The sequence below is a fragment of the Strix aluco genome, chromosome 3 (genome assembly GCF_031877795.1).
Source record: "Strix aluco isolate bStrAlu1 chromosome 3, bStrAlu1.hap1, whole genome shotgun sequence".
NCBI classification, from domain to species: Eukaryota; Metazoa; Chordata; class Aves; order Strigiformes; family Strigidae; genus Strix; species Strix aluco.
Window position 1 is genome coordinate 96,534,336 of NC_133933.1, and position 14,840 is coordinate 96,549,175.

Consider the following 14,840-nt stretch of genomic DNA (forward strand, 5'->3'; position numbering starts at 1 on the left):
GGGCACCGCCCCCCCCCCCCCCCCCCCGCCGCCGCCCAGCGGGCGCGGTGCGAAAAGGGATGGGGCAGGCGAAGGGCCGGGGGGGAACCGCGTCCCCCAGCGTCGTGGCACGCCCCGTCGGGCTGCGGGGAGGGCTCGGGGGCCGCTCCCCCTCCGCGCTGCGGCGGGGCTGGGGCGGGGGGTGAGCTCGGGCTCCTCCCGACGCCGGCGGGGCAGGGGCGGGGGGCCGGCGGTAGGGCGGTGCGCGGGGCCGGGCCCCGCCGTGGGACGGCGGGGGGCTGCGGGAGGGAGGGCCGAGGGAGGCGGCGGCTCCTCCTCCGCGGGCGGGCGGGCAGGCGGCCCGCCCGGGAGCGGCACCGGTTGCTCGGTGCCGGCGGAGCCGCGCCGCGCCGCGCCGCCCGCTATATAAGGGGCGGCGGCTGCTCGCCGCTCTCTCACACCGGCCCCTGCCCGCGGCTGCCGGCGCTTGGGCCGAGGCCGGGCCCCGACAGCATGGCCCGCGGCAGGGCGCGATGGGAGGTGGTCTCCCCCCCTGCCTCCCGCAGACCCTCCTCTTCCTCCTCCTCCTCCTGCTCCTCCCGCACCCGCGGCGGCGGCTGCAAACTTGCTGCGGCGGGCTGCGTGTGAAGGCCGGGCCCGGCGGGGCGGCTCCACTGCCCTCGCAGCCGCCGCGGCCGCGCCGTCGCGCCCGCAGCCCGGGGGACCAGGCCGCCGCCCGCGGGCATGCGGCGCCGCCGCTGCCGCTGCGCCCGTCGAGACGCGGAGCGGAGCCGCGGGCGGCGGGGCTGCGCCTAGGGGCGGCCGGGGCGGGAGCCCCATGCCCGGGGCTCGCCGCGCTCCGCGGGGAGGCGGCGGAGCGATGAGCTGGCGGGGCGGGCGGGCACGCCTGGCCCCCGGTTTGCCCGGCTCCCTCGCCTGCGGGGAGTGAGGCTCCGCGGAGCCCGCTCGGCGCTCCCGGAAGGGCGGGCGGGCGGGCGGGCGGGAGGTGGTGCCGGCGCGGGGATGCTGCAGCCCTCCCCCGGCGCCGACGGGGTCCTGCCGGGGTAGCGGCCCCGCCGTGCCGCGCCGAGCACCGCCGTCTGCGGGGGCGGCGGCCGCGGAGGTATGGAGCCGGCCGGCCCCTGCCAGGCGCCGCTGCTCCCCGGGAACGACTCTTACCACGGCCGAAACTGCAGCGCCGAGGAAGGGAACTACCAAGACGCCACCCCCCTCTCCGGGAAGATCGTGCTCGCCGTCGTCCTGGCGCTCGTCACCCTGGCCACGGTGCTCTCCAACGCCTTTGTCATCGCCACAGTCTACCAGACGAGGAAACTCCACACGCCGGCCAACTATCTCATCGCCTCGCTGGCCGTCACCGACCTCCTCGTCTCCATCCTCGTCATGCCCATCAGCACCATGTACACTGTGACCGGCAAGTGGACGCTGGGCCAGATCGTCTGCGATATCTGGCTGTCCTCGGACATCACCTGTTGCACGGCGTCTATCCTGCACCTCTGTGTCATCGCCCTGGACCGCTACTGGGCGATCACCGACGCCGTCGAGTATTCCACGAAACGGACTCCCAAGCGGGCAGCGGGCATGATCGCTCTGGTATGGGTTTTCTCCATCTGCATCTCCATGCCCCCTTTGTTTTGGCGGCAGGTGAAGGCCGAGGAAGTCTCTCACTGTGTGGTGAACACGGACCATGTCCTCTACACCGTGTACTCCACGGTGGGAGCCTTCTACTTCCCCACTCTGCTGCTAATAGCCCTCTACGGGAGGATCTACGTGGAAGCCAGATCGCGGATTTTGAAGCAGACGCCAAAGAAAGCCGGCAAAAGACTAACGCGGGCTCAGTTAATCACAGACTCCCCGGGGTCGTCCTCCTCCGTCACGTCCATAAACTCCAAGGCCCCCGAGGGATCCAGCGAAACGGGCTCTCCTGTGTACATGAACCAGGTGAAGGTGAAGGTCTCGGACGCCCTGCTGGAGAAGAAGAAGCTCACGGCCGCTAGAGAGCGGAAAGCTACAAAGACTTTAGGGATTATTTTAGGAGCTTTCATCGTCTGTTGGCTGCCCTTTTTCATCATCAGCCTGGTGTTGCCTATTTGCAAGGACGCTTGCTGGTTCCACATGGCCATCTTTGACTTTTTCACGTGGCTTGGATATCTCAACTCCCTCATCAACCCCATCATCTATACTATGTCTAACGAAGACTTCAAACAAGCTTTCCACAAACTCATACGTTTCCGATGCACAAGCTGAAAATTTTGAACGCGATGTGTTTCTCCGGGGCTGCCCCCATTGCACGCCCGTGCCCGACGCCACAGGTAGGTGCGCTCCCTGCGCACCCTCCCCCCGCCCCCCCCCCCCCCCCCGCGGCGAGCGGCCGATGCTCGGGGCGGGAAGGCCGGGGGGGGGGGGGGGGGGGGCGGGGATCGGGAATGGGGGGAGGAGGTACGACCCCACAAACAGCTCTTCCATCTCGTCTCGGGCAGGACGGGCTGCTTTCTAGCCCGCTCGGAGGGGTGGGGGCGAGCCCCGCGGGAGGGAGGCAGGAGCGCCGTGCAAGGCTCCCTTCGAGCCGAGCCCAGCCCAGCCCAGCCCAGCCGTGGGTCGGGCCGGCACGGCACTCCCCTGGCTGGTGTTCAGCCCCTTTGCAAGTGGCGGCGAACAGTGGCGATGCTGCGCGCTCCTGACATTTCACAGTGCGTGTGTGTGTGTGTGTGTGTGTGTGTCGTGTCCCGTCCCCCCCCCCTCCTCGCACGGAGTGACTCACGGCAATCTGCTTTTTATTCCACCTATTAAACCAATCTGCCGCCATTTCGCATGCTTAATGCCCGTGTTTAGACCAATTAGTGCTAAACGGCACTTGCTCTCCAGCCCGGCTGCGGAGCTCCCCGGGGACCGGCGGGGCAGGGCCGGGCAGGGTAGGGCAGGGCAGGGCAGCCCCCCCCCGGCACGGCGGTGTTCCCCGGTACCGCCTCCCGGCCCCCGTCGGCAGCTGGAGGCATCGCTGGGCAGCCGGGGGTGCAACCCTTTGCAGGGAGTCGCATGCAGCCCTGGTGCCAGCGTCGGGTTGTTTTGGGTTCGTTTTTTTGGGGTTTTTTTTGGAAAGGGAGGAAGTTAGGACAGGCCCCAGATGAAGGCTGCTTGTAAAGTTCAGCCTACTTTCTGGCCGCTGTATGGCTCCGGCTGCTCGTACTGGGAGCGGAGCGGGCTGGGAGCCGGCATCCTGCGAGGAAAGCTGCCTTTTAGCTTCTGTGAGAGACTCGACGCCTCGGTGGCTTTTTCTTCACACGCGGAAAAGCTGTGCCTTTCTGTGCCTCTGTCAAAAGTGGCGGTCAGCTAATAGCTAACCTCAGCGCCACGTTCTGCAGAATACATACTTGCCTTTATTGTGATACTTTAATAATTCTGCCAATCTTTTGCTTTTTGTCTGCAGAATCAAGTTGCTATTGTAAAGACCCACTGCTTGAAACTTCCCCAAGCCCAGTTGCCAGACTCATGATGCTGCAAAAACGTCAATACATACTGCCACCAAACTGCTCAGCTCTGCATTTCAGTGTAATGACTCTGGCAGAGATGCTGTACCAATAGTCACGCAGATCAGTTGCAAAAAAAGAGGGCAGCCTCGAATCAAGGTCTATAATTCATCTGGACTGAAGAAAAAGTTTGAGAGTAAACTCCATTTATTTTGCAGGCTTAACTTCTTAATTTGTTCTCCGGCCGGTTGTAGGGGTGTGCACAAGAGCACAGTTGTCTCTGTCTGTGTTGGTAGCATAGTTGTACTTCTGCACACCTGTAATTTCTTTCAGTGGAAAGAGTTGCTCCCTTCACTTATGAGGCCAAGAGGAGAAAAAAAGCAGCGTTTAAAATAGGAGCATCACAGTAAAGTCTGTAAATGACTCCTTCAGCTGAACATGTGTGAGAAGTGACAGTGTGCAAAAGTTTTATATTTGTATTTCAAAACGATAGCAAATACAAATGCTATAGAAACGAGTTGTAGACCTTTTCAACTGCACTGCATATCTATAGTCTGTCCTCATAGTTGCCTTTATAAAGTAAATACTTCTTGCTTCTACTCCATAACTCAAGAGCAGAAATCAAGAAGTCCAGTGACCTTTTCCATAAACCAGCTGGGAATAGAAGTAGCAGTTTGATGTTGTAACCATGTTTTCCATTTTGTGTCAGTTGCACACCCTTACCGCATGAACCACTGCAAAATTTAGAATTCTCTAATTACATTATTTAGTGTTCTTTGTAAAGAAGTGAAGCAGTTTGCTCTTTCAGAAGAGCTATATCACCTGCAAAATAAATACCCATGAATCATGAATTAACTGATGTTAGTGAAATTACTCTCCTCCCTACTTCCCCCCTATTTTTTTTTTTTTTTTTTCAGATCAGACCTTAAGACAGGTCTACGCATATTCAGCAGTCAGAGTTTCAGGATATGGTCCACCTGCTGTGATAGAACTGCATTGATTGTTCCTCCTATGTGTAAATGAAAATGAGTATAAACAATAAAACGCTTTACTGTGTTCTCAAGAGTGGTAGCAATTGTGTGACTGAAAGGAGTATTTATTGGTTTACCTGGTTGCTCAGTATTGACTTTTTAGGTACTGCTGATTTGATGAGTCACTCAAGAAGGCAATTGATGAAGGCTGAAATTACAAGCTTCGATTGGTGGTCAGATTTTTAACAGGCAGCTTTGCTTTCATCCTAAGTGGTACTGTTAGGTATAATTCTTACTATTTTCATGTAATCTCAGATTAAATTTTCAGGTGGTTTTTACAAATATTTTTCTTACTCCATTAAAATCAAACAAAACTTATTTTAGCACTTGGTGTGGATAATGTAATCAATGTTCCTTTAAAAATGTATGTATGTATTCTAGATGAGGGCTGTTATAAAGTCTGGGAAAATTGTACATGATTTATCTACCGGTTGTTCTTCAGAGAGTCATTCAAGTAATAAGGATTTATTTACCTAATTGAATAGTAAAGAAAACACCTGACCTCTGTGCCTCTGAAAATCCATTAACTGTAAAGAAGAAGATGTGGTCATGGGCAGGAAAGAAGTCTGCAAAGTAGAATTGCAGAATCATCTGAGTTGGAAAAGACCTTGAAGATCATCCAGTCCAACCATTAACCTAACACTAACCGTTCTCAACTACACCATATCCCTCAGCACTATGTCAGCCTGACTCTTAAACACCTCCAGGGATGGGGACTCCACCACCTCCCTGGGCAGCCCATTCCAACGCCTAACAACCCGTTCTGTAAAGAAATGCTTCCTAATATCCAGTCTAAACCTTCCCTAGAGCAACTTGAGGCCATTCCCTCTTGTGCTATCGCTTGTTACTTGGTTAAATAGACTCATCCCCAGCTCTCTGCAACCTCCTTTCAGGTAGCTGTAGAGGGCGATGAGGTCTCCCCTCAGCCTCCTCTTCTCCAGACTAAACAACCCCAGTTCCCTCAGCCGCTCCTCGTACGACATGTGCTCCAGACCCTTCATCAGCTTCGTTGCCCTTCTCTGGACACACTTGAGTAATTCAATGTCCTTTTTGTAGTGAGGGGCCCAAAACTGAACACAGTAATGGAGGTGCGGCCTCACCAGTGCCGAGTACAGGGCTAAGATCACTTCCCTGTCCCTGCTGGCCACGCTATTTCTGATACAAGCCAGGATGCCATTGGCCTTCTTGGCCACCTGGTCACACTGCTGGCTCATGTTTAGCCGGCTGTCAATCAACACCCCCAGGTCCCTCTCTGACTGGCAGCTCTCCAGCCACTCCTCCCCAAGCCTGTGGCGCTGCTGGGGGTTGTTGTGGTCAAAGTGCAGCATCCGGCATTTGGCCTTATTGAAGCTCATCCAGTTGGCCTTAGCCCATCGCTCCAGCCTGTCCAGGTCTCTCTGCAGAGCCTCCCTACCCTCGAGCAGATCAACACTCCCACCCAACTTGGTGTTGTCTGCGAATTTACTGAGGGTGCACTCGATCCCCTCGTCTAGGTCATCAATAAAGATGTTAAATAGGAGTGGCCCTAAAACTGAGCCCCACCACTGGTGACCGTCCACCAACCAGATTTAACTCCATTCACCACAACTCTTTGGGCCCAGCCATCCAGCCAGTTTTTTACCCAGCAAAGCGTGTGATCATCCAAGCCACGAGCAGCCAGTTTCACCAGGAGAATGCTGTGGGAAATGGTGTCAAAGGCCTTACTAAAGTCAAGGTAGACAACATCCACAGCTTTTCCCTCATCCAATAAGCACGTCGCCCTGTCGTAGAGGGAGATCAGGTTTGTCAAGCAGGACCTGCCTTTCATAAACCCATGCTGACTGGGCCTGATCATCTGGTTCTCCCACACATGTTGTATGATGGTACTCAGGATGAGCTGCTTCATGACCTTCCTGGGCACCAAAGTCAAGCTGACGGGCCTGTAATTTCCCGGATCATCCTTCCTACCCTTCTTATATATGGGCGTCACATTGGCCAATTTCCAATCTGTTGGGACCTCCCCGGTCAGCCAGGACTGCTGGTAAATGATGGAAAGCGGCTTGGCGAGCACCCCAGCCAGCTCCTTCAGCACCCTCGGGTGTATCCCATCCGGTCCCATAGACTTGTGTCTGTCTATGTGATGCAGTAGGTCACTGACTATCTCCTCCTGGATTGTGGGGGGGTCGTTCTCCTAGGCTCTGTCTTCTGGCTGAGGAGGCTGGATTCCCTCAGTACAACTGGTCTTGTTATTAAAGACTGAGGCAAAGAAGGCATTAAGCACCTCAGCCTTTTCCTCGTCACTCGTTACCGTGTTTCCTCCTGCGTCTAGCAGGAGATGGAGGCTCTCCCTGGTCTTTCTTTTGCTGTTGAAGTACTTATAGAAACACTTCTTGTTATCTTTGACTCCTGAAGCCAGATTAATTTCTAGCTGGGCTTTAGACCTTCTGATTTCCGCCCTGCATAGCCTCACAGCCTCTTTGTAATCATTGTGAGTGGCTAGTAAAGGCCTTAAACTCTCCTTTTCTCTCCCTGAGTTGCAGCCAAAGCTCCCTGGGAGCAAAAATATGAATTAAAGTAGTGGAAAAGGAACATTGTCAGTAATTTGAAGAAATGCAGAAGACTTGCCTCGAAATTGCATACATCTAAAAATGAGAACAACTATACTATGCTTCTATAAAGTACCCTCTTAAACTATGAGACAAATGTTATTAGAGGAGTTTTCTAAAATACTAATTTATTTGATTGAAGTTCTTATAATCCCTTTTATTTTTATTTTTTTTTTTGCATATATGGGGTGAAAAAAGCAAGGAAGATAGCATCAAACAATGCTTAAACTATTGTCATTTTCCAGTCTTGTAGAATGAATTTTGTTTACCCCAGATCCTCAGTGAAATCACTAAGATTCCTGTATGTCCAAAAAATAGAAAAAGAGACTGTAAAATTAATATTTTCAACATTTCCACAGGGAGTTGAGTCTTCTGTCAGTTTTTACAAAGTTATGTGACTTGGCAAGCACAAGGTTCAGGAGTTGGACTTTCCTGGTCCTCACACTGCTGGAGTGTACCTTCATCTTCAGCAACTGGCAGCAAATACTCCTGGCTCCCTGTTGTGATGTGAGGATTTTGCTGAGAAACTAATTCATCAAGAAATTACTCTTCCAAGTTTATGCCGAGGCTCTGAACTTTCTGCACAAACAAACATTTCAGATAACCATGCTCGCTGTTGGGAAGACGGTCCGTGTGAAAGCTGCGCTGAGAGACTTGAGGCCAGAGGAGAGGAAGCTAACTGGAGCCCTGCTGAGGTACCTGCTAGTTAAAGGCCCTGTGCTACCTGAGCAGCATCTAGTTCAAAAAACTGTTCCTGCAGGGAGATAGGTAGAGTGAGGACACGCATCAGTTCGCAGTGAAAGAGTAGAATTGTAGGGCAAACCACTCAGTGCCAAAAATATAAATATGTAAAACATGTTCCAAAATTCATGTAGTGTGTTTTAGACAGGAAGGGTGGCCCATGTGAACTTCGCTTTGTGACTGGCAGTGTGTGTCCTGGTTGAACCTAGGTTTTAAAAGATTTTAGGGTTCAGGGATGTGGTGGTAAAGTTTTGACTCTGGAGAGGTCTGAGAATGTTGCCCTTTTACCTTTCTTCTACCCTTGCTGTGCCTGGTCACTGAGCTCTGCATCTGGCATGATGGAGCATCTGAAATTTTCAGTAGGAGAGGCTGTCCTTTTTGTCCACCCTGTGTCTGTACTCCCATGGAAGGGGCTCAGAGGACCCTGCCTCTTGGCATTACTTTGTCATGGGAACCTCTTCATGACTCTGCAGGTAAAATCCAAAGGTGCTTAAACCCCTGCTGTTTTAGTCTTCCATTACAGAAGCAGCATGCCTTCCTCTTACCTATTTGTTGCATTAGGTTCAAACATTGTCAAGTGATGCTGTCAAAACAAATCTCTGCTGAGCACTGAGGTTTGAAGTTGATCACACATTGCAAACCTCATGCTTTCCACCTTTCATGGTAAGGGATATGTGCATGATAGTGTTGCTGACTGCAAGTGCTGTGAGACACATGACTGTTTGAGGGTAGCTGCAGCTGTGTGAGCAGCTGTTTTCAGCCCCATAGCTGCACTGTTTTCCTAGTATTCCTCATTTTTTCTAGAGGCATTTCTCACTCTTCCAATTAATAAAACACAGGTGCAGAATACAGAAATTAAGAGGGGAAATCCCTTGCAATGAACCTTCATGCAGTAGCCTACAAAGTTCTACCTCTTCTGCATACATAAGAAAAAGAAAATGCTTTGACTAATGTGCCAAGGCTTCATGGGACAAAAGGCATTTCAATTAATTCTCTGAACACTTATATTCACTGCCACAGCATTTGAAGAAGCTGGCCTGGCCTTCAGTCTCCAGCAGGGCCATGTAGAGTAGGGATGACAGTTAATACATTTGGATTTCCACCTTCCTCTGTCCCTGCCTGCAAAAGCCAGTCTGCCTGCCATTAGCAGAGCACTCCCATGGCTTTCTGATTCACAGTTGCTGCTCCCATGCTCTCTTGGTCAGAAAGGGCTGGATATTGTCAGAAGTAAGCACTTTTACCTGAAAAATCCAAGTCAGCCTAAAGCTATTCTTTCAGGAACTAAAGTGAAAAAGCCAACTAGTAGTAACATTGGAGAACAAGCTTTGTGATTTGCAGCAGCATATAAGGCTGAGCAGCATGGCTGAGGGCAATTCTGTATTCAAATGTTGAAATCCCATTCAAATTGAAATGTAGCAGAGATTGAAGAGCAGGTTTTTCCACCAAAAAGAGCCTATAGCAAAGAAAGAGGGCAAGAAAGTCACCCAGAATCTCCAAGCCTTGACCTGGGTGTAAGGAAAAAAACCCAGAGTCACTACTCCTAGGTTTCAGGACCCCAGCAGACACGTGAGCAGAAAGTGTCAGAGAGAACAGCCATGCCCAGAGACATGTAGGAAAATTACAGATGTGTGTTTATTTCAATAAAGTAGAAGTTAACTTATTTTCATGTGTTGGGAACCTTTTTGTCTTTAGGGGAACCACACATATTTTAGATATATCCTTAAAAAACCTGTCTACATCAGGTCAGAAAGGTGTGTGGTCCATATTAAGAGGGTTTTTTACACATTCCAACAATTGGTACCTAAACCAAAACACAGACACAGTTTAAGTGAAGTCTCCTACAGCAATGAGTCAGGCTGATAATAATAATGAGCATGAAACATTTAAGCCCAGAATGATGATATAGAAAAGCAAGCAGAAGACGAAGCTTTTTAATCAATCATGTATTAAGGTTGAAAGATGTAATATAACAGGCAACTCAGCAGGTGAGGTGAAGAGGAGATCCACAGGATATCAAATTTACAATATAGCGATCAAAATCTCTTACTGAGTCATTTTCAAGAGCTGAAGAAAGAAAATCTTTGCTGTTCTTCTCAGAGATCAAACTCCTTGCAGTCATCCTTGTAAAGGAACAAGAGTTTTTTATTGTCTTTATCCAAATAGTACTTTGAAGACTACAAAACAGACAAAGGTCATGGCTGCAGGGCTTTCACTGAGTAATTATATGTCCTGTCTTTTATCCTGAATGGTCGTCGAAAAATAGGAAAGACAGGAACAGGGGATGATTATGTAAAATAACCCCTTTTTGGCACTTCTTTCCTTGTATGGAACCAAGGCAAAAACTAGAATAATAGGGAAAAAAAAGCATCTGGAAAAATTAGGCATTAATGAGGTTACGTTAGATTTCAGGAACATGTTTAGGGTAGAAAGGGGCAAAAATAATAAATACATTTCCAGAATTCAGAGAAGTGGAAATTAAATTAGAAGTTTCCTTCCATTCATATACCTTAGGTGTAGCACTATCCTAAGACTAGTTTCATAATACCATCTTGATATTACCAGATATGTTCAAGTTAACATTTATTAATACATTTATACATGCTTTTATATTAAGGCACACACTTTCCAAGCTCATTCACTTTTTTCCCTGTAGTTTTCAATTTCAGTTGCTTTGTGCTCTTTTCTACCTGGCTGCTGTGTTTAGAACATGAATCTCCTTTGGACCCAGCCATCTGCAATCCAGTCCCTGAAATGATGAGAAGCATTGTTTTCAAAGGAATATTAGGATCAGTGCATTTAAGAGAATCGGTGCAAAATCAAACAATGTTCCTGTTTCCTGTCTACAGGAGGTGGCTGTCCTTCCCTGAACTCAGTTCCTAGAAAAATCTGCTGTAGATTTGAAGGACACAGATATGACATAAGACAGATCATAAACCAGTGCAGACATACAAAACAGTGAGGTGTTTGGGCAGCAGAAAGAAAGTATCTGTGCTAAGCTCGTACTGGAATGCATTTCTCTGACTCATAAGGGACATACCAAAACTCTTCATTTAGTCTAGCCCAGAAAGATTCAAAGGATCTGTCAGGGAGCAAAGGGAGAGGAGATCCTCAGGAGTAATTTACAGGTAAGAGATGGTGAAGTAACCCATGTTCCCCAGGGGCTGATGGGCTCTCTTCCATGGGGCTGGGTGGCCCTGGCTCAGGGCATCTCTGACACAGAAGCCACATGACTGTGGAGCCAGCTACTAGGAGGACTGTGTTAGGGGAGCTGAATCCAGTAGCCTGGTAGAGGTGAGGCCACACAGGTCTATGCCCCACGTCCATCCTGTAGTGAGGCTAAGCACGTATTCCCAGGGACATGCATACACACGTGCAACACTGTGTAGCATTGCCAGCCACACAGATCAACACAGACAGACGCACTCAGTGCTCACACCAACACAAACAGCACCAGTGACCTCACAGTGCTCACCTCTCTGGCTAATCAGGATGGAGATCCACTAGTAAGAATATATATATACATATGTACAAGCTGGATCCCTCCAGCAGCTGGGCTCAGACACTGAATCCCAGCTGTTTGCACCTGGACATATGAGCCCCCAGTGCTGTAGCCCCACTCCAGGTGCTGGTACAGACCATGCATGCACATACCCCCATTCAGGATGCCACAATAGCTCGTACACACACAAATGCACACACACATACACACCTGGCTCCCTGGGCACTTCACCCACTCTCCGGCTACTCTGACTTGAGCTCTGCCAGTGATCACACACTCACTCATGCTGATCTCTCTAGTTTGTGCACCACAGATACACAGACTCTCCCACCCATGATCCCACTGCAGTTACTGGCTCTTAGACCTCCAGCCACACACATGCACACAAAATAGAGACCCTCAACCAGGAAAAGAGTTACAAACAGTTTAATAAGAAGACAGGACAGCCTGCAGTATCAGACACAGGGTGTGGCCAGGCAACCATACCAACCAGCCCTTCTTTATAAAGGGCCAGCCCCTTTTAACCCTTTATCACTCCATCATGTCATTTGTTCCTAGACTTGTTCCTCCCCAAATGACCTTAAGCCCTCCCTTTCCCCACCTTTGGTCCCTCCATTAAACATCCCCCTGTAAGTCTTGTGCCGTTCCCAAATGCTCTTCCCTTGCATCTCATAATGCATCCCATACCCCTAGGTAGTAATCTCCCCCAGTCCAAAATGTACTCTTATTGACTCATTGTGATGGGTTTCATGCCTGGACACAGGTGCTGAGGCTCCCCTGGGATGACTCTGGGAAAGACCCAGACAGGCTGTCCCAGAAGAACTCCTCCGAGTCCTTAATTTGTGTTCCCCAGAACCACCTGCTTTTCTGGGCTTGCGGACATGGGCCTTTGATGGCCCTTTGGCCCCTCCATGATGGGTCTACGAGGAGATGAGGGAGGGTATTATTTGGCTTCCCCCACCTGCCATTGTCTCTGTGCTCCTTTGTAGGTGTGCAGATGAGCTTTTTAACATGTAACCTAGCATTTTATCTCTTTCAGGAAAAAATGAGAAAGGAAATAGCTGGTAGCCACTGTTCCAGCTGTCAGAAGACTAAATGTCTAATGTAGGTTGAACTAGTTAGAATGTCAGAAACTACCTACCAAAATATAGCAAGAGCATTAAAAAAAAATCTGTTGTGAAGTCTTCATGCTGAATGAATGTATAGACACCATAGGCAAAGCACAATTATTTAGATAGCCACTTAAGCAATCTTCAACACCTCACAAATGAGTATTTTAGATCTATTCTCTGTTTCTGGACCTTGAAGAATAGTGGTCTTTGTGCGTCAGGTCAGAGCTAGATCTTGCATATCCCAAGTTTAGATCTTACATATCAGACAGCTAGATCTGAAGTGCCTTTGTGCAAGCTTTCTGCACTTTCATGAATTCCACACTAATGGAAAAGATGATTGAAGGAGTCATGATGATAAGTTAATCAGTCTCTTTCACTTACATACTTGTGCTTTGGCTAAAATTTTAGCAGGGTGTAGCATTAGTTCCTTATGTGATTATCAGTAAGGCACTGGACAAGTGTTGGTGACTGGGCAATGTACTCACATACTTAAATATACTTCTGAGGCATACATTTATGGACAACTAAATCAAGAGACCAATAACTTCCTTATTTTCAAATAAGAGTAAGAGGTGATCTCTAAAGCCTGTGATTCAGGGCCTCACAGGAACCTTGGGGAGAGGCACTGTCCTCCTGGACAACAGCCAAGTCCCACAGATGTGTATGAGCCATACACTATTCAGCATTTTCACTAGAGAGGCTGGAAAATCAGTGAGCAAAAATGAGTGATGCTGAGAAGGGCATGCTGATTCCCCAGTCCATGTGCCCTGCTTCTGCATTAGGAGGAGAGGAGTTAAGACCCTTGGCTATTCTGCTAGTTTCAGGCCATGGCTCCTCTATTAGGTGTTAAATTGCAGCTAAAAATGAACACTGAATGGTACAATAATGGTTACATTCAAATGAAGTATCACTTTAGGTTTTTCAGAGTGAGCGTCCAATGAATGAGGCTTCTGGAGCTGATAGACTGCTTTGAAAATCTAGGGCCCAGTTCCTGGTGCTCTGGATTATTAAGTGAGTCTCTACACATAGAGAACTGAATATTTGAAAAAATCATCCTGTAATTTCCCAGAACTGGGGACTCCAGGGTATTATAAGGAAAGAAGGCTCACACATGCTTCTCTGTATTCTTCCTCATATATACACAATTAGAGGTCATTAGCTTTCATTTATGAAGGAAGGTTTTTATCTCTTCTGTCTTTAATTAAATCACAGACCTTCTCACTAGTTCATAAATTGGCACTGCTATAACTCAGCTTCCACAGAAAGCAGTTGGATGTCAACACTCTGTAGGATACTCTTGCCCAACTAGTCTTTTAAACTGCAGTATTTATTTCAATTAAATAAGAGTCAGTAGTAGTGGGAGTTTTACATTTTGCTATAGGAACAGTGAATTGATTTCTGCCTGAATGACAGGTTTCAGTCACACTTCAGTTACAGTACACAAAATATTCTGAGAGCTTTGTCAGCAGATATAATTGAGTTCCTTTAATCAGGCTTAGGGTAAGTTCCTAAAGGGATTCCACCAGGCTTTTTCCAAGCTGCATGGTTACTAGTTCATTTAATAGAAGGAGGTTCTTCACATTCTTTCAACTTCCTTTACATATGGGATTTTTGCCTGAGCAATGTATGTGGATTAAATCCTTGAACTGGCTAGAGACAATATGCCTACTTAAAGGATAAGAATTCAGACCCATTGTAAAAAAGACAGTCGGAAGAATGACGCAGTGTTTCCCATTGCATTTAATGAAGCATTTGTTCCTAAGCAGAGAAGTAACACTGGGGTTTATATAGCTGCAGATTAGCTTTATAAGAAAAAAGTGGAGATTTTTAATGCTTTAAAAGTATCCTATGTGTTCTCTTCAGTTGTTTGAAAAGTTGAAGTTTTCAAACCCACTTTTTTCAAACCCAAGCTTTGTGCCCTTCCCTTTTTAAATGTCACACGTATTCCTAAAAAAAAATACTTACAAACCTGAAAATTATGAGAAAGGAATATCAAAAAGGAGTGTCAATACTGGCAAGGAAAAGGATATCTTCTCTAAAAGATTGCCTGAATGTGGCAGTAGCTCTTTATCTGAGGGACCTGCATTTATCAACATGAGTGCTTCTAAGTCCCAAGGAAAACTTTCAGGGCTAAAAGACTCATTTAGCTCAAGACTTGACATTCTCTGATCCAATAGATTAGTAAAGAAATACAGTTTTTCAGTACTGTTCATGTTGGCAAGTATTGATTTCCTTTATTATCTGAGATTACTGCAATTTTACTTTCATGTAATGCATAAAAGGCTGCTGGAGGCAGTGGATGGGATACCACTCCCTTTGACTGAGGGAGCATGTGCTCCATTAGTGACCAAGCATCACTATTTGGCAATGATTTTAGACCCTTGACTGGCAGCAGACAGTGATATTAC

At 48.5% G+C, this 14,840-nt stretch overlaps 1 protein-coding gene across 1 annotated transcript; it reads left to right on the top strand.

Moving 5' to 3' along the window:
• The first annotated feature begins 782 nt into the window (after positions 1-782).
• On the top strand, positions 783-4,527 carry HTR1B (5-hydroxytryptamine receptor 1B). The gene is made up of 2 exons (XM_074819724.1): positions 783-2,309; positions 3,425-4,527. The coding sequence occupies exon 1, from the start codon at positions 1,105-1,107 to the stop codon at positions 2,242-2,244; it is 1,140 nt and encodes a 379-aa protein (XP_074675825.1). The 5' UTR covers positions 783-1,104; the 3' UTR covers positions 2,245-2,309; positions 3,425-4,527.
• Positions 4,528-14,840: the final 10,313 nt, after the last annotated feature.